The 19,028-nt window shown below is 36.6% G+C and overlaps 1 protein-coding gene across 3 annotated transcripts; it reads right to left on the reverse strand.

Annotated features, from left to right (window-relative positions):
* Positions 1-8,365: 8,365 nt before the first annotated feature.
* Positions 8,366-17,806, reverse strand: LOC144652422 (adenosine receptor A1-like). Of its 3 annotated transcripts, XM_078512433.1 has the most exons (4): positions 17,442-17,806; positions 17,149-17,253; positions 12,837-12,891; positions 8,366-10,559 (listed from the first exon to the last, which is right to left on the reverse strand). In XM_078512433.1, exon 4 carries the CDS (start codon positions 10,541-10,543, stop codon positions 9,392-9,394), a length of 1,152 nt encoding a protein of 383 aa, XP_078368559.1. In that variant the 5' UTR covers positions 10,544-10,559; positions 12,837-12,891; positions 17,149-17,253; positions 17,442-17,806; the 3' UTR covers positions 8,366-9,391. The 3 variants fall into 3 exon arrangements, with proteins under 3 accessions (XP_078368559.1, XP_078368561.1, XP_078368562.1); XM_078512435.1 differs by lacking the exon at positions 12,837-12,891; XM_078512436.1 differs by lacking the exons at positions 12,837-12,891; positions 17,149-17,253 and having other exon boundaries at positions 17,442-17,485.
* Between the last annotated feature and the right edge of the window lie 1,222 nt (positions 17,807-19,028).

Here is a 19,028-nt window from a genome sequence, read left to right on the forward strand (position 1 = left end):
TTATGGCCTTAACGCCATGTACTAAATGTTTCTGCGTCATAAACACGCCGGTAAAGTCATTTTTGTGCCTCGGAGCTCCTTGTACAAGGATGTATTATAGCATTAGGTATTATGAATACAGATATTTTATCGACAAAGTTTTTTTTTTTTTTACTCACGCACAATATGCATTAGTGGGCTCTTGTTGCTGTTGCAGTTAAGCTTCATTATGATCAGTTGGTTCTTCTGTATGATCAGCCGGCTCCTCATCAGCGGTCGATTGGGTATCGAGCCATCGTTTAGGGATGTTGAAGTGCATATATTGCTTGCCGTTAACAATCAGCTTGTCTTTTATTACTGACGCCTTATTTCGGGGGTTTAAGCTTCTGGCTTTCTTCGTTGCTGGTATCAGGATCTTTCTTTTAATTTCTTGGACTCGCTTGGGTAAATCTTCTCCAATGCTTACATTTGAACCCTTTAAGCCTGGTTTTCACTAGCGACGCAAGCACAAGCACAAAAACAAGCGCAAGCATTGGTAGTTTGTGCCAAGTGAAAACGAACGTCGACAGAAGCACAAGCACATTAGCATAAGAATACGTTGTTTACGAGTTTGTAGGCTCTGTTCTCGACTTCGTTCTCTCGGCAAATATTGCGTCCAAAACTCTCAGGCGTCGAGTGTTGTTGTCTCCTCTACTCTTATGACGAAGAAAGCGAAAGTGAGTACAAAAAACGCGGAAAAAGAAGCATTTGGGTTATAGAAGAAAGCATTCGTCTCCATTTCTTTCGCCACTCGGTTTGATTTTATCAAAATCACCCGCGGCCTCTGCAACTTTGTTCAAGTGCTGTCCAGAGCGAGTGCTTTAATTGGCTAGACACGGCCAGACGTAAACAATTTTCTTGTGCTTGTGCGATATTTCGTTTTCACATGAACGCAAGCATAAGCGCAAGCACAAGAAAAGGAAAAATTTTGATCCTTGTGCTTGTGCTTGCGCTTGTGCTTATGCTTGCGTCGGAGCCGTTTTCACTATGAAATAAGAGCTGTTATGCTTGCGCTTGTGCTTGCGCATGTGCTTGCGTCGCTAGTGAAAACCAGGCTTAAATTTCCTGCCTGATAAGCTCGTCATCTTGCTGAGCTTGCTCATGTTCGCACTCCGCAATTCGGTCAAAGGCTTCGGCTTGGTCTTGTTGCGAAAATTCGAGCGAATTTTGGAGTTCGTTGTTTTTTTTGTTTTTTTTGTTAACTGTTTTATGATCACATTTGCTTTGGCAAGTTCTGCTTCTAAAGAAGTTATCCGCGCTTCCCGCTCAGCAGCACTTTGTTCGATGAGCGAGATTCTTTCAAGTAGATTTTCAAGTAGCTGTTCTTCGCTGTCCTCGGAGGTTGAGCTGCTAATTCGTAGGCGCTTCTTCTCAGTTTTGCTTTTGTCAGCAGACATTACAATGATTGGTTTTGCTCAAAATACCTTCTTCAAAATAAAGATTTTGCGGAGCTCCGAAACACGCGTGTGTTCAGCTCCGATGCATCACGTGATCGATCAGCTATATATAAATGATGAAATGACTTTGACTTATACAGAACTCAAAGGCCGTGCCCGTACATATCTCTGAATAGCTAATATAAAGTATTATTTTTTTCTTTGTTCGTGAGCGGGCGGTATTCTACAAATCCTGCAATCTGATTGGTTCCGGGAGCGGGCGGTATTCTCCAATCCGGCCCTCGACAGCGGGCGGTATCCGTTGCGAGATGAATCGTCGAGTGTACTTTCCGCGCGAAATCATTTTGCAGCGTTGTACGAGCGAACACATGAAAGATTTGCTCAGCAAAATCGAAATAGCCGCTCACCAAATGTTGTAAATGCGAAAAGACAGAATAGAAGTGGAATTAAAGGCCTCGAAGTTCTTCTAAAGGCGAGTGTTGATTTTGTTTATCGACAAATTAAGTTCTAGTTGATAGTTTGTTGAGTTTGTGGTTGTTTGTGCATTTTGCAATCATTTGCACGCCATTTTAATACGATAAGCTGCGCCGGTTTTAAACTTCAATTTTGAGTAAAAACTGTCTTTTTATCGGCCACTTCTTTGCCAAAACAAAACACTAGTTGTCATCATTCAAGAAAATGAGATTCGTTAATTAAAACCAGCAAAATAATTCTTACAATATTGTGCCGTACGTCTAAACTTCGCATTTCATTCAGTTTACACAAAATAATTATGCTGGAAATCAACGCAGAGCTTATTAATTTGTTAAATACAAGTGTGTATAGCTATACCGAAACTGTCTTTCCGTCAGATAGTTTTATTTTTCGGGAAATTCTCAAACTTAGCATCCTGCGAACAGAGTTCTCAGTATCAAAACATTCATCGGGAAGCCGGAATCGGCGTTTAGTTTTGTCAATGATAATGCTTTGGCTCGAATTTACATTTATGATTTATTTACTACTTCAATTTCTTTGATTGAATCTCTTCAGTGTTAATTTAATATGCTGAACCTTTCTGTAAATACGGTTCATTTAATTTATTTCGAACTAAATAACAAACAGCATTTTACACTCTTGCTAACCCGTCGATCGACTCAACATTGAAATTTAATGGCGCGCGTATACAAACAAAGATTTTGTGACACAATCTTTCTAGGTTTCTTTTAAAAACAAATAAAGTAGGAAAAAAAATAAAAACGTTATTCACCAGCCTAGGTCGGTCCGTATTGGGAAAAACTGTGCCCTCGATCTTGGAACCGCCCTCGGCCTGCGGCCTCGGGCGGTATCCAAGACCTCGGGCACAGTTTTTCCCAATACGGACCTCCCGGCTGGTGAATAACCTATATGTATTCCTTTCTTTTAAGATTTTCTAGCTCAAATTTTTCAGGATGAGGTGCGCATAACAAATGTCTTGTGGTGGGGGAGAAACAGACAAACTAGTGTAGAACATACAAAAGTATTCACGAACAAATAAATAAATAAATAACAACAGTAACTGTGCATATCTGAAGCATATCATAGCTCAACCTTACCCACTTCTTAATAATAATGTTGTTCTTTTATAATTGTCTTCTTAGCATGAAAACCAGGCAGCAGGATAACAGCAAACTACCTTATGGAATGACATGGTACTGGGAATCAATATTCATCGGGATAATAAAATAACGAAACAAAATTGGTGTATTGTTAAATGAAATAAAATTATGGGGATGCAATCACTTCAAAAGTCTTGTTGCACTATTGTTAGAATTTCCAAACGGCATTCAGAGGGCAAAAAGCAATAGCGAAGCGCGCGAAGTCTCAAAAACAGAATGCAAATGAATATAACCGCCACAAGGCTCAGAAAACATCAGTGTGTTCTGAGGGAAATAGGCGAAATCTAGGCGTAGTATTTGTTGTATTTGAAGTATTTGTTTTTTAAAGTGTTTTAGGAACACCGGCTGTTTAAGAAAATGTCTTAGAAAAATCGTCCACCATTTCGGTTTGTTTGTCTGAGTCTTGTCTCGCTGACGCTGGAATAGTGGTATCATCATCATCATCATTAACATCATCATTATTGTAGTTGTCGTTTGTGAACGGCAGTACAACTGTGCTTTGTTCTCGGTGCTGTCCAGTTTCCAGCCAAGCTTTTCTCAGAATGTTATGCATTTCCTCTTCGACCGAATCCACGAGTGTTGAATATTAAATTCCAGAAGCTATAGGTAACACTTTAGAAAAGCCAATACGCTCAAATTAAGGCATCGCAAAATATTTGGATTGAAGAATATAAAAAAACTCCGAAGCTCGTCGTTAGTTATAAGAACTATTATTTCAATTCTTTTTGTTGGAAAACGAAGACGGGCCCAGACAGAAAAGACACAAATAGGCAACGCTCGATGCATATACAGTCGAAATAAAAAAAGGTACGAGATATCGGGAGTTCGAGTTATCGAGGGTGAAATTAATAAGAAAATGACCTTAAGGGGAATCGAAAAAGGTTCGAGTTAGCGGGAGTTCGAGTTACTGAGGGTTCGAGTTATCGGGATTCAACTGTATAAAAATAATGCTTGAAAGATTAAAGATATCCGTGCCACAAGATTTAACCCGCATGCAATTGTTGATCCAGAAACTGAAGATTTTGCTGAAGAGGCTATCATGAATAGTGTTCCGACTGGTCATCGAAAGTCGTCTTTCCCATAAATAAACAGATAAATAGACCATTTCCGAGTTACCCTTTGTCTCTGTTTTAAAACTTATTATAATAATGAGTTTTATCTACAAGTCCAATATCATGCAAATCAAAGTTACTTTCATTTAAATAGTTCCGCACGTAGACTCGTTTTGAAACAGAGGCAAAGGGTAACTCGAAAACGACCTATTGGATAAAAAGATTGCACAGAGCATAATACAACAATTATTTTGGAAAAGAAGTAAAGGATTAAAGAATACAGTTCAATCCGAGTAAATGCATTACGCCTGGGTCATATACAAAGTAGACAACGAATACAAATGAAACTTATGATGTTATATTCTCATATATGTTATATGAGAATATCGTTCCTTATACGAAAGACTTCGTTATATAGAGGTTCGTTAAATCAAGGCTCCATTGTGAGATGATGGTGAGATATATATTACTTATTTTTACTCTAAAAAAGTGTAATGACATAGAAAAATTTTTCATGATCTGCTGCTACCATGTATTCATATAGACCCAATTTTCTTGGACTCGGCAGTTTTTGCTTTGTAAATTGATCCATTCTGAGTAAACAGATGAAAAACAATTGGATTGCTTTATACATAAAAAACAACCACTCCTAACGTCTTTGTTGTAGTCTGAATTAAAATGAAAAAATCAAGGCCAATATTAAAAACGAGTTGATTTCAATTGTAGGCTTCATTACTTTCCATACATAATTTATCAATTCAGAACGTAAAGCTCTAAGGTTGGTGTCGTTTTCAATCAAACGATTGCCAGATTCAACGTAAAATTAAGCCTCGAAATGAATAGCCTTTCCACGAAGTTCTCAAGCTTTATTTTGGTTGCATATATTCTAAGTTCATTTAAACGTGAACAACTTTTTAATGAAGGGCTGTTCATAAATGCGAATGACGACCACATCATCTTCCTCAATTTTGTCCCTTATTTGAACAGTGTACTTAACGTATCAGCCATCGCTTCAAAATTTACAGCAGATGCTGAAGATTGCCAGGCTCTCTGTACATACACTCCTCGTTGCCTTTCTGTCAATGTAGCTGCCACGTCTGGTAGTAAAGGCCGTCATCTTTGCCAGTTGCTGCCCGCAACCAAGAACACCAGGCCTGATCGTTTTGGGCCAAGTGAAACTTCTCATCACTTCAACACGATAGTAAGTGTTGCCTTCTCTTCGATTCCTCTTGCATGTACTATATCTTTTATGGCCATGATAGTATTTAAGACGAAATACATCAGGAAATCGAATAATATTAGTTTTTCTTGGACAAAAATGGAGTAACAGAATAATTCAAATCATATTGCGCTATTTTCTACTCCTTATTAAAACTTTAGACATATGCAATTTTCCGAAATAATACCAACAACAAGTTCTTATCGGAGCCTGAGAAAGTGAATTACAAAGTTCATAACAACCATGTAATCTTTAGGTAAATGACACGTGTAGTTATTTTGTAAAATCATCTTTTAAGGGATTCAGTGGAATTCAGTGGAACCTTGAAATTTGCTTTCGATGTTTGGTGTTGTGCACTGAAGCTTCCAGTAAGACGTAAATCATTTTGGTCCAAGTAATACTCGAAGTCCTGGCAGATTCCGTCTTAATTACAAAGGACACTCCAAAAAATCTTTTAGATTATCTAATCTTTCTTTTTCTTGGCTCACTACCTTGTATCTTCCTTAACAATTCGCCTTTTTAAGGCGATCACCACTCATTTTATAGCAATGCTACACCCAACTAAACTACACCACAAGTGTACATTAAGCGCAATTGCCTAGTTCATCATATTACAGTACAATTCTGTCGTTTTGAAAGAAACTTCTTCCTTTTTGCAACTTTATTCTTGAAATTATTTGAACAATTTGATTGCTAGGTACCGCCATGCTTTAGCCAGCCCTGTCAGCGCGGAGGAACGTGTTACCAAGACTACGGAGGTGAAACGTTTACTTGTGAATGTGTACCTGGACGGGAAGGAAAACGCTGCGAAATAGGTACGCTAAAAAAACTACTGTCTTAATTTACAACAACAGCCATGACAGCATCTACAACCCAGCGAAGGGCAGGTTGATGCACGATTCCTTACTTTCGACTAAAAAAATAAACAGAAAAGGAAAAAAAATTAAAGAAGCACACCAGTTTCTCACTTGCATCATGTAAATCATTAGTAGACAAAAACCTTAGCAGATGCTTTCAAAACGTTCAAGGAGAGGATATCACTTGATATTTAATTCTCAGTTTTAGTTTGCTGTCACAAGGACACCTGCTTGCGATGATGTAGGTGAAGGAAGTGTCAATTGTACGTAATTACGTATAAAATGTTAAAATAGCACTTACTTTCATTAATTAGAGGGGCACGGATTTTGCACTTGGATAAAAGTAGTAAGAAATGAAGATGCGTTAAAACTCATTATGAGAGAACTGCTTATTACCTTAAAGGCCCAGGCCAAACGTCGAACTTCACATGAGAAAAACTAAATTGCAATTCTAGTCGACCCAAACAGGTAAAGCTCGACCGTTGGGTTAAACGTCGAGCATAATTCGTCGAAGCGACCGTCGCACCAAATTCAGAGCAGCGAGAACGAATATTTCCAGGCTACACAAAACATTGTCATACAAATTTTTCATTCCATTATTTAGTTCGTTTCATGAAAAGATCGATGTTTGTCCCACAGTCGATCTTCACACGTTCTATCCGTCTAAAGCAGACGGATAGAACGTGTTGGTCGATCTTAATTCAGCCGTCAAACTCAACTGAGTCAAACGTCGAATTTATTGTGTAATTTGCTCAGTTTAGTTCGTGTTATGTGAAGTTCGACATTTGGCCCGGGCCTAAGTGTTAATTTGATGCATACATTTAGGTACAGGTTGGTCAAAAGTCAACTTCGATGGACCAGTCTGTTTTGGCGCCAGAAATGATTCCTATGGCAATTTCACAGTTCAAGTTACAGGAAAAGTCATCACTGCAAAGCTTGTTCACGTCTCCGGTTTTGTTTCCAACTCGAGAAATCGCAAAGGAGGAAACTGGGGAAATACAGGAAATAATAAGATAAGAACCGTTATCACTAATGCTGACGATGAGGTTGTCTTACCCAGTAACTACACTCCTCATGAGCCATACACGTTGGAAGGTTACACGAGCACGTCCCCTGAGTTGGTGTTTCCAAACGTCTCCGAGCCAGGTGCCCCCACACGTGGCATAGAATTAAGGATCTGGTTCGTGGAAGATCTTGCTGATTATTCTGAGCATGATAACTCGGGTGAATCATGCGCCGACGTATTTCTGTTTTATGTTTAAAAGAGAACTGACTGACTTGACCCTCTATTATTCATGGTAATGACTAGTTTGCCTAATTTATATGGGTACGTTGCTTTGGAATGATCCGGCGCAGGCTCAATCATCCAAGATCACTAGGATCATGGTGCATCAAAGGAACTGACGAATCCACTATGGGCAAGGATTCATCTGTTCCCAGTCCTTGATCCGAGTGATTTTGGATCATGCATTGATCCTGATCCTAATAATCCCAAAGGAACTCACTCTTAAGCATAATTGTTACTCACACTATTCCAATAATTGACTCAACGACAACTTGAACATGTAAACGCAACTGAAATTAAGGCAAATTCACACTAAAATTAAAGATATAAAGGACTTAAGGTGTCTCATTAATGCCCATCCTTACGGGCATAAAAAAATTTCGTCGAAAAAAAGTTGCGCTGGATTCTAGCCTTCCAGAGACTTTGCTTCTTGCTAGAATTGTTCACGGTAGTCCGGTGTTTAACCGCTCAGCCATCCCTTCGTAAAGGCTAACTGAGGATTCTAAAGTAAGCCATGTTATTTCTATTTGACATGTTTTTGCTCCATTTGAATGGCATGCCTCAGTGACAAAGTGCATGACCTAAGTGCATGACATTAATTCTTGTACAAACAAAATGCTGGGAGGGCCAACTACCCGTCTGTAGACTTTCTGTAACTTGCAGATTGCCTGTAATAATCACTGGCAACATGAAAAATCTGAAGCACCATTATTAACAAAAAAAGTATATGTATTGAAAATAGGGCAGCACAAAAAACATAACTGCAGCTGTCTCAATGGAAATCATACTGTTGCATGGTTTGGTAATTTTAAACAGACACTTACCATCAACATGGAAAGTTCTCAATGGATCGCAATCAGTTCTACAATCTTTAACACCTAGATCTCTTTTAAGTTGGTTTATTGTTAACTCTATTGTTCTTTTTTACATTTAACTGTCATTTGACGATTCCTGAAAGTAAATGTTGTTCTGCATTTATCTGCTTTAATGATTCGATTTAGCGCCGTCCATCCAGTAATAATAAGCGCTCAACCGTGAGTGTTATTAGTTTAATAAGCACCCTATTCCAATACCCAAACCCTTCCAATAAGCGCCCCCATTGCAAAAGTGACATTGAAGAGCGATGTATTGGAGGAGTGACTAATGTGGTCTGCTTTCTCATCGGAACGTAGTTAGAGGCATGTTAGGGTTATTTTTATTCCGTTATTGTGTGGAGTCGAGCTTCCAAAATCCTGAATTCAAGGTTTTTGATTTTGGCCTTCTAAAAATCTTGAATTCGGGATTTATGAAATCTTTACCCCTAACTCTAGTGAATGGTATTATAATTATGTAAACCCCTTATGTTACAGCTCTTGAGTTATAGTATATGTCATTGTTTCGATGCATATGTCGATAAAAAAATAAACGCCTCTACGCTATTAAGCGCCCCTCTTCAAAAAGCGCCCTCCCTTGAGCTACCAAGGGTAAATTACGGCCCGGTCGTCAAAACGAATCATTACGATGATTGACTATTTTAGCTTTGTGCGTAAATTATCCATTTCAGATCATGTGATGTTTTCTAGAGAATATTTCCTTTATCTCTCTAAAAAATATTCATTCATTTGCACGTGCATTTAGCACGTGGTAGCATCACATGGTCTGAAATGGGACAACAAACAAACGAAGCTTAAAAGGTCTATTGAATCAAAAACCCAAATGGAATGTTCATTCGACCGGTGGGTATACGTATCCCTGCTCTAGATGCTGATTGGTTAAGAAGCGCGGGAATATAATTGTTTTTGTTTGCTTTTGTTTTGCGTTTCATTGGTAACACGACAATTTTTAATAAAGAATCACCTTTAAGGTATATGAAGTAAAGCATCGAGTTAATAATAACATCCGAGTTGCTTGTGACAATACGGCAGAGTCGTTTTACTTCCATGTTCTGCATCAAAGGTGTTCATCTCTCAAACCATTCTCTTTGTTTAAGTCATGTCTCCCCAGTGTATCCAACGTAACGAGATATGTTCCTACGTCCATTTTTGAGCCAAAAATACTGTACGCTTCCTTGCTACAAACACTGCTTATTGTGCTGGCCCTGGGACGAAAAATCTCAGTGAGAGAATCAGTTCTCTGCGTTCTAGGCACTCGCCCGGAAATCTTTGCCAGAATGTTAAAAAAGGCGTTTCTGAAGTGCCGGCTTCTCCAACAGTAAATTATGGGATTAGCAAAGGACGATGTAAAAGTGAACATTTTTACCAAGGCGTTGAAGATGCTTTGGTGTGATCTGAAGGACTCAGAGAAGCATTGCGGGCATGTTTTCAGTAAGAAGTAATAGAAACAAGACGGGAACCATGAGGCCACAAATACACCAATAACAATGAGTATTGTAGTGCTTGCTCGGCGTTCGTTGGTTTGCCTCGGTCTACGAGCTATGTTACTTCCTACGCTCTTTCTGTCACTTAATATCTTCCTAATATGTGACCTGGCGGTTAAATACAGGTAGGTATAGCACGTTACGATGAGCAGAAATGGCAAGATAACGTTGGATATAATGACCATGATGCTCCACCATCGCGTTGGTTCGTAATTACACTCCTTATCAGGAGCATTTGGATCCCATGGGACGAAAGGCAGTGATGATATAACTAAAGCGTCAATCCACGCGAATACTAGACCAATAATTACTCGCTTATGTGTGACTACGGTTGTATATCTCAGCGGACTCTTCACGGCGACCAGGCGTTCGACGCTGATGACAGACAGGCTTAGGATAGAGGCGTAACCGGTGAGAAAATACGAAAAACGAAAAACATCGCAAATGATGACATCAGTGGATTCTCCAAACGAAAACTTTTTCAGGATGTAACTCGGCATGGCGACTATTCCAGCCAAAAGGTCCGCAATCGCCAAGCTAAACACCGACAAATAGGTGACACTGTGAAGGGCTGGGTTAATGAGAATAGCGGTGAATACAAGGCTGTTACCAAGCACCGTACCCAGTGACAGAAACGACAGCATTATTACCACTGGCGTTATGGGCAGTTTAGAGCCAGTTTCGTTCTCGAGATACACTGCTGTGGGATCTGTGCTGTTATTCATCGTGATTCGAAGTTACCTGTTGGAGAGAGAGATATTCAAAATAAAGTATTTCTTAACTACAACAGCTAGTTCAACAAAAACATAACCATTGTCATTTAAATTTGAAATTGCCTTCAAAAATCCTGAAACAAGTCACGTCTTGTTAATGTTAGAAATTTTCGGATTGATGCACCTTGAAATTGAGTAAACTCCCTTCAGTGACATAAGAAACATGGCGTGAGAGGAACACTCGAGTTAGTTCGTCGTTAGACAGATAGACATCACATTGTATAACAACTACTTTTAAAACCCAGTCACTCGAAAGATAATTAACCAGTGAGAACTTTAAATGAAAACAAAGGATGGCAACCCTGAACCTATTTCATAAATTGGCCAATAACGTCGAAACATCCGAACAGTGTTTCTAATGTTAAAACAAATACAGCTGCATACCTCTCGAGAAAATTGTCATTTTTTATCGGTTTGAATTCGTTATGATCCTAAATTTGGAACAATTTTTACAGTTTCGGTGATGTGTCCACAAGGACGAGTTTTCAAGTAAAATTTTTTGGACCAAAATTATTGCAATGATTTAAACCGACAGCATCGACACCAGTATGTACAAATTCAAGTGAAATAGTTCCGTATTTGACTTTGCTTGGTTTAAAATTTTGTTGTAGGATATTTTCTGCATGGCACTGGTCTGTTTACGAAAAAAGATCGCCATCTATCGAAAGATCATTCATCCAATAAACGTTTTAATTTTTCTTTTAATTAATAGCACAGTGTAAGTACAGTAAGAACCGATGCATTTTGAATTTCCCAAGTTAGCCTAAACAGGTTCTTAAATAAATGGAAATAAGCATAATTTTAGGCTATTTAGGTTTGAAATTAGTTCTTATTTTCTGAAGAAAAATTCACATTATTGTGAATAAAGTTTTTAGTGGCATTCTGCCTTTTCCTTCTATGGAAATTTCATACTATTTTATTTATATTTTTGCCATTGTATCAATAATAATATTTTATGAGTTTCAACACTGCAGCTGGCGTGATGAGGCTCCTAGGTGTCTCCAGAAAGGATCTAGAATGTCAACTTATCTCATTTCCATAAAAGTAAGCATTTTTAATCGATTTCAAAAAATAAGAACCTATTTCCAAATTTCAGGCTAAAGAGGTTCTTAAAAAGAGGGTGTCTAACTAGCAAATTCTAGCCTAACAGGTTCTTAAAATAAGGTTCTTACTCGCGGAGTTTTTCTGCACTTGCATATGAATGATGTATTTCGTATCTTCGCAGCTGGTTTAACAAAAATCTGAGCAGCAGCATTTAAATTTTAAAATAACCTTTCTACAACCTGACTCTAGTCACGTTTTATTGAGCTAAAAAAAAACTCTTGAAGAGTGCACTGCGACATAAACGCACTTTACACAATATAAAAATTGGTTTGAACAGACCATATACGCCAAATTTTTAAGTTTTAAAATCTTATGTACAGCAAAAATTTGTTAATTTATTCTGCCTATCTGAAGCAAATGAAACTTTACGTATGTATTAATTTTCGTTGCCTATCAACGCCATAATAGATTGATTTACATTGAATTTAAAATGTAAGAATCTCTTTAGGCTATTTCCACAATAATTCATCAAACTCAAAAGACATATTTTTTATGTATGTATGTATTAGTTTCTAGTTTTACCTTTGTTACTTTCATCTAGCAGTAATCACAAATTGTAACAAATTTCAAGGTTTTTTTTCAACTTAATCTCCTGCTAATTTCTAGGAATATTCATTTTCTCTATCTTAATTTTGTCAATAATTTTTCTCTTACATTATAAACTACACCCACATGTATGGGGATTGTAATTTAAATGTTAACACCAGTAAAAATTTCATTACCTCGGTTGATACATAATTTGTGGGCATTATAGTCTAAACTATTAGTAATTTATGAATGCTCAGTTGGGTCAAATTATTTGGCATCTTTAGTATGTTTGAAGGAAAGAAATTCAAAAGTGCAAAACTTTCAAGTTTCCACTTAATATTATTTTAATAACTAGAAACTTTCGCCAAAGAGAAGTTTACTGTATTGCGCTGTCCGACCTGTAATATTTATAATGTAAAAATTAATTTTTATTATGCTCCACAACCAAATTTAATTGCGACTTCTGATGCAAAATTGTGTCTTCTAGTGGCTTGAAAAGTTAACATTTTCAATTTATATACAATTCTATATCAGTCATAAGTCTGCTCAAGAGAATGTAAAATTCTACATGTAGAACTTGTTGTAAATGTTGACAATAATTTTAACAACACACCTTTTGTTAATCTGTTGGTCCTTCGTATTGTTGCCTCGACAGCCAACATGTAACCCTGAAACAGAAAAGCTGCCAATATAAGAAACCTAAATATTGAACAGTACTTTAAAACGATAAATTACAACAACAAACTTTAAGACTTGCGCCTTTTCGCCAGCTGCTTTTGTGACCATTGAGCTTCTAGGGACAATTTCTTTGTAAACTTTAGAGCTTTAAAATTATTTTAGTGTTCATACTTAATTAAATTTCTCTTTGTCTATGGAACTAATAGGCAACGTGAATCTATAATTGCGTCGACCTAAACTCTTAATTAGTTATTTCATTTTATTTTATTTTATTCTTTTTGTTTACCTTTTCGTAGTCTGAAAACGATATGAGATTTTCGTCTTACGGAGTAATTTGCTTTAATCCAATTGACTTAATTCTCAATTACATTAGAAACTCTGTCAAACATGGTGCAGTAAGGTGAGGCTTACGTCGTTTAATTTTGAAAAGAAGATAGCAAAAAGTATAATAAACTCATTAGCGCTGGCTAGTATTTATATTCACAAATTTCCTTTTGATGTAAATAGAAATGTTACCCACTTTATATTTTTCATGACTACAGTATTCAGGACCTCTATTATGACGTTCCTTTTTCCATTTTATATATCGCAACAGCTAAATTAGAGTATATAATCAGTGATATTTCAAAACATCCAATGCAAAGTCGGCCAGTTGAACTTCAATGAGCGTTGTCTTCGAATATTGTCGCTCTAAACTGTTGTTAATTTAGGAAATATTATTTCAGACTTTTTCCAGTGTGCAAAAAGCATTATGTTGGGCTTAAAATGGACGACACAAAGAAAATGTGGAAGATGTTTTTTGAAATAGTAAAAAATATATGTCTACTATATTTTAATCTATTTCCACCCTCGCCATGTTTTGTCGCTCTCATTTCCTAGTTGATTCCTGCCAACTGTAAATGCTCCACAACAAGACGCCATTATGTTTGGATTTACCATTATTTACTTTTGAATACCTTGAAATCGTTTTAAAGTATCCCCGTCAACAGTGCCCCTAAAGGAAGTTTCCTTCAAACGTTTACTTTATTTTATATGAAAAGCGATTAAAAATCAATAACTAAAGTTACATTTTTAAATATGCAAAGCAGGGAAAAGATTAAAAAGCGTACAACACTTACTCCGGCGCTCCACTTTTCACCTTTGAGTTTTGAACAAAAACTGCACCAGTCTTTTGCCTCGTGAGTGCTGCCTAACTAGCGTGATCGTTATTTGAAACTTTAAAGGTCGAAGTAATTATGTACGAAGAACACAACTGAAACGTTGACTCCTTAAATTATTATATTATTAAAGACAGCTGCCCGAACTGATATTTCTTATCTTCCAAAACGTTTGTTTCGATAGCAAGCGTAGCAAAAAGGTTTCGTCATCTGTTTAGTTTTATTTTTATAAAGTTTTTGAAATGAGTTGCAATATTCAGGACTGTTAATGTAGTTTTTCTCCAAATTGCGAGCCCCAAGTTTGCTCAGTTTGAACTTTTTCTTTTAATTTATGGGAAGTCATTAAAAATAAATAACTTTAAGGCATTTCCAAATAAACAAAGTAGGGATAAAAGACCCTGGAAAAGACCAATACTTACTTGCGCGTTCTACTTCAAACGACTAACATTTGATTAAAAACTGCAACTTTTCACTTTTTGAGTGATATCTTACAAGCGAGAATGTGACTTGAAACTTTAAAGGTTTCATTGAATTTACTCTGCGGAAGCCAAGCAATATCAACGACCGAATATATAATTGAAGAATTGTTCAGTCCTTAAACTCATTGGATACATCTTCCTGTGCTAATATTTCCTATCTTCCAAAACAGAGCTGCTAACAGCTGTCGTAAAGTTGTTTGTACAGGTTTTTTTCTTTGAAAGCTTATGAAATAACTTCAAGATATTCAAGACTGTTAACATAGTTTTCTCCTCAAATTAAGAGCCGAGACATCAAGTACCTCGATCGTAAAACTTGAACGTTTCTTCATTTTCTTCATTTTGGAATTAAGGCACAGTTTGGCTGCCTTGTGCGCGTAACCAGACTATCTTGAGAATTTTCATTTTTGTCGATGTTATTGAGAAATTTGCATCTATTTTCCAATCTTTATAGATAAACGGATAAAGACTATTCTTAAACATTTTAGGCCAATCACGGAACCCCAAACAATTTTGCAAAAAATAAAAATATCTCCACTTTTCATATATTTGCATTTTAATGGAGCAAGGAAAAGGAGAACAAGCACATAAAAAAAGTTGAAGTGTTACATACAAACAATGGGGGATTATTCAAATTAAAAATTCTGGTTTTGTCCTGTAAAGCAACAAGTCTGTGCAACATTTAAATTCCCGTAAGTTGTTATTAAGCTTTCAAAACAAGAAATACTTGCTTGAAACAGTCTACCCACCTGCTGATTTATCTCCTCTTATTTTCATTTTGAGAGAAAGAAAATATTTTTTCTTTAATAATAATAATAATTATAATAATAATAATAATAATAATAATAATAATACTTTAATATCATTAATAATAATAATGATGATGATGATGATGATGATGATGATGAATAATGATGATGACGACGACGACAACAGTACAGAGCTTATATAGCGCTTATAAACACGCTCATAAGCGCTTTCCGATTCTAAAAACTAACTTACAGAAAAAATACCAAATTATTTACAATTCTTAATAAGACATTTACCCGTAAAACTATTTCCTTGTTTTTAGTTTAGCTATAAAAAGATATGTGGGTATGTACGGGGGATTAGGCAATCCCCCTAAAAAAAATCATGCACTGTGAAAAAATCGTTCAAAGCAAGCCATGAAAAAAAACACATATGGAAAAAGCCAGACAGGCCCCCACCTTCGTCAAAAATATGATTGTCGATCCCTCAGCAAACGATTCTCCAGAAAGCTTGCTTACACGAGAAAACGTCATTTTTGAGACGTTGCTGCGAATTAACAAATGAAGTTCACAGAGGTGCCATATATCCGCACGTTTAATCACTGACCCGCCGCAGGGATAAGAATCAATATTATCGTTCCGTTCCAACCGGGTTTAAATAAAAAGTAAACAAATTTTAAAATGTATTTATCAAAGAAGCCGGATAGCAGCTCATTCCATTCAATAGAAAACAAAACTCCATTTCATTTAATTAAGTGATGTAATTTGCATTTCTTTAAGCTGTGTTTTTCAAGGACTTCAGGCCAAATAAAAACTGACGAACCAAAACGCGGTATTACATGTATAGAAAAATCATTTTCAAAGACGCCTTCGTCATTTTTTACATAAATAGATATCTAATATAAAAGTAATGATGATGGGGTAAAACCAACTAGTACACGCATGTCTGGATGAGGAAGTTTCAATTCTGCTCATAATCTCGTGAACAACATAGTAAAAGGCGGCGTTTGTTAGGATTAATGTAACTGCTTTCAACCTATAAATGTACCTTAATTGTAGTTGTTATTTTGCAATATGACTAATGTAGAACATTCACCTAACTGCTACCAAAGGTTATTTTGACTAAAAGCTATCGATTTACATGTCATATGGATCAGCAAGTATTTCACCTGTCAAACAGTGTTATATAGAATGGACAAAATAAAAAGCGGCCGAGCGGCAAAATTACATATTAATAAAAGAAGAATTCTGCCATTAGGAAAAGCTGTAATCGTTTATTTTTATTTTTATAGTCGTCTGAATGCCGGCAATTGCAATAATATGTCAGGAAACGTTTCACACCGAAATATTTCGCATGGAAAAATATTGACAGATGATTTTGTGGTTGCGAACAGTAAATAAAGCAAGGCTGACGCGTTCAGTGGTCCATCAGCAATGGTCCATTTAGCAAAATTATCTTCGCCGAGACTTCGTCGATATTTCCCACTGAGAACATTACAAACAAAACGTGGTAACAAAAGACCAATTTTGAAAATCTGTGTATAAATGTCTCTTGCTGAGGATTGATTATGGTTTTGAACTATTAAAAAAAATTCATGACAAAAAATCTATATTAAAAGGCAATAAATCCCTTTCAAAGCTTCCAAAAATTAAAACTGATCAAAATTCAGTTAAATCATGTCGAAAGTGGTTAAAAGCGTTCGAGAAGTAGGAGGGTGGTTTTGGTACAACAAGTAAAGCTCCTTCTCAAAACGTTATTTCTGTTTTCAATAATGGCAACTGAGAGAAATCAGTATGGTTATCTACTTGAAGATATGAAAAAGGTACATACGGAAAGGAAATATCCTGGTCTAGCCTCCACTTACCTCACAGCGAAACTAAAAATGCGTCGAGCTGTTGTTATTTCTTCGATCGATCGCCAGTCCCGGAAAGGTGTGTTTTAAAACAACTAATAGCACATCAAATGAGACCTGAATTTTAAGATGGAAATAAAAATTAGTGCGATTTTTTGTGTAGGTGTTAATTCCAACAGCATCTGACGTCCACGCTCAGTAGGGAACATGCTAATAGATGAGATAATATCGCTACTATTCAATGCGCTTAAAGAGAAAATATCTATATAAAACAAACATTCTGTATATCGTACTGTTTTACACACCTAAAGATGAATAAAACGTCTTCCTTTTTCTTCAAACGTCATCCCCCTATGTGCTCGCTTTGATTAGTTTTCTTTTTACACAAAAATAACTCATCTGATACCGGAGGCCTGTGTCAAACTGAGATAATAGCTGACAGCTTAAGCCTTCAAACGCAAACACGAGCGCTCAGCAAATTAAATTTAACTTTTTTAAAATCAACCAAAACCACCATTTAAAAAACACGCGATCACAAAGTTCATAAAAGAAATCAAATATGCACCAAAAACCTAGAAAAAAAACCGTTTCGATTGCACCTACAGACCTCTAAGGAAGAATAGGTGTTAATTTTTCGGCATATGCTTCATCCAATGCACTCGGTTTAATGAACTTTCTTATATTTGGGTGTCTTGAATTTGCGTGATTACTTTATTTCCATAACAGCTGCCAACTCAATATCACATAAAAAGGCAAAGAAACCATGGTGAAACATCAATTAACTTGCAAATGAAGATTGTCCAATCATAATCAGTAGAGTTTTATTCGTTCGTTCATTTTCCTATTTGCTTGCTTGCCAATTTATAGTAGACTTTCTCAAAGTCCTTTTAATTTTTTTTTTCTCGGTCGCTTCGCGACCTCGTTCGCTTGCACGGTCGCTCGCTTACGGCTATCGATCGCTTCTAGCTCTCATCGATTTATACGAGGTCGACTTGGAGCAAGCGACCTCGTTCGCTTGCAGGGCGCGACCATGCTCGCTATCGATCGCTTCTGGCTCTCATCCATTTAAACGAGGTCGACTTGGAGCAAGTCTACATTTATAGCAACAACTATCCTTACAAGCCGTTTTTTGTGCCTATGACCAACGCAAATTGAAAAGAAAAAGTACAACAATAAGTCATTATTTGCCTGCTTGCCCATTTATAGCAAAAAAAACTCCCCTTTCAAAGTTGTTTTATGCCCATGACTAAAATATTAACAAAACGTCATTATTTGTTGTTGTTAAACAGAGACATTTCCTAGTTTTATCAGCGTTTTGTTTGAAGGTTAACTTGTAGTCAGGCGTACAGACCACGGTTTAATGATCTTACAATATCGTGTAACGTAAAAGAGACATGAGCTCCACTAGAGCGCGAAAAACAAAAATCCAGTGACTTGAAGACCTCGTAAAATGAAGAATATATTTAAAAAAACTCTTGAAAAATTGCAAACTTTGTGGATGATCATTGCGACAGTCACTTCGTTTAACCCTATTCAGGAAGGACGTTTTAAGACCTTTTCGACCAAAGCAGAGCGGGATGTGATAAATTCGCCCCCTCCCTAACTCCAAGTGTTTTGACGCTACGACAATAAAACTTGAAGGGGATAAAGATTACCAAACAATATTTGTTTTAAAGCCGGAAATAAGATATCATGACGGCACATTACGTTCAAATAACGCGATCATTTCCGAACAGACGCGATCTTGGATTTCTTAATTTTTCCATGACTTCGGAGAACCACAAAACTGCCTCAAAAGTAAGCAAACCCAATAAAATGATGCAATATTTTACTGAAAGTATTTGAATTGTTTTTATTAATTTAAAAAGATGAAATCATGATTGTCGTGGCAA

This window comes from Oculina patagonica, chromosome 4, assembly GCF_052425735.1.
Source record: "Oculina patagonica isolate OP01 chromosome 4, crgOcupat, whole genome shotgun sequence".
NCBI classification, from domain to species: Eukaryota; Metazoa; Cnidaria; class Anthozoa; order Scleractinia; family Oculinidae; genus Oculina; species Oculina patagonica.

Bases quoted from the DNA above. Each gene is read 5' to 3' on its own strand.
- LOC144652422 (XM_078512435.1), bottom strand. From the start codon at position 10,543: ATGAATAACAGCACAGATCCCACAGCAGTGTATCTCGAGAACGAAACT.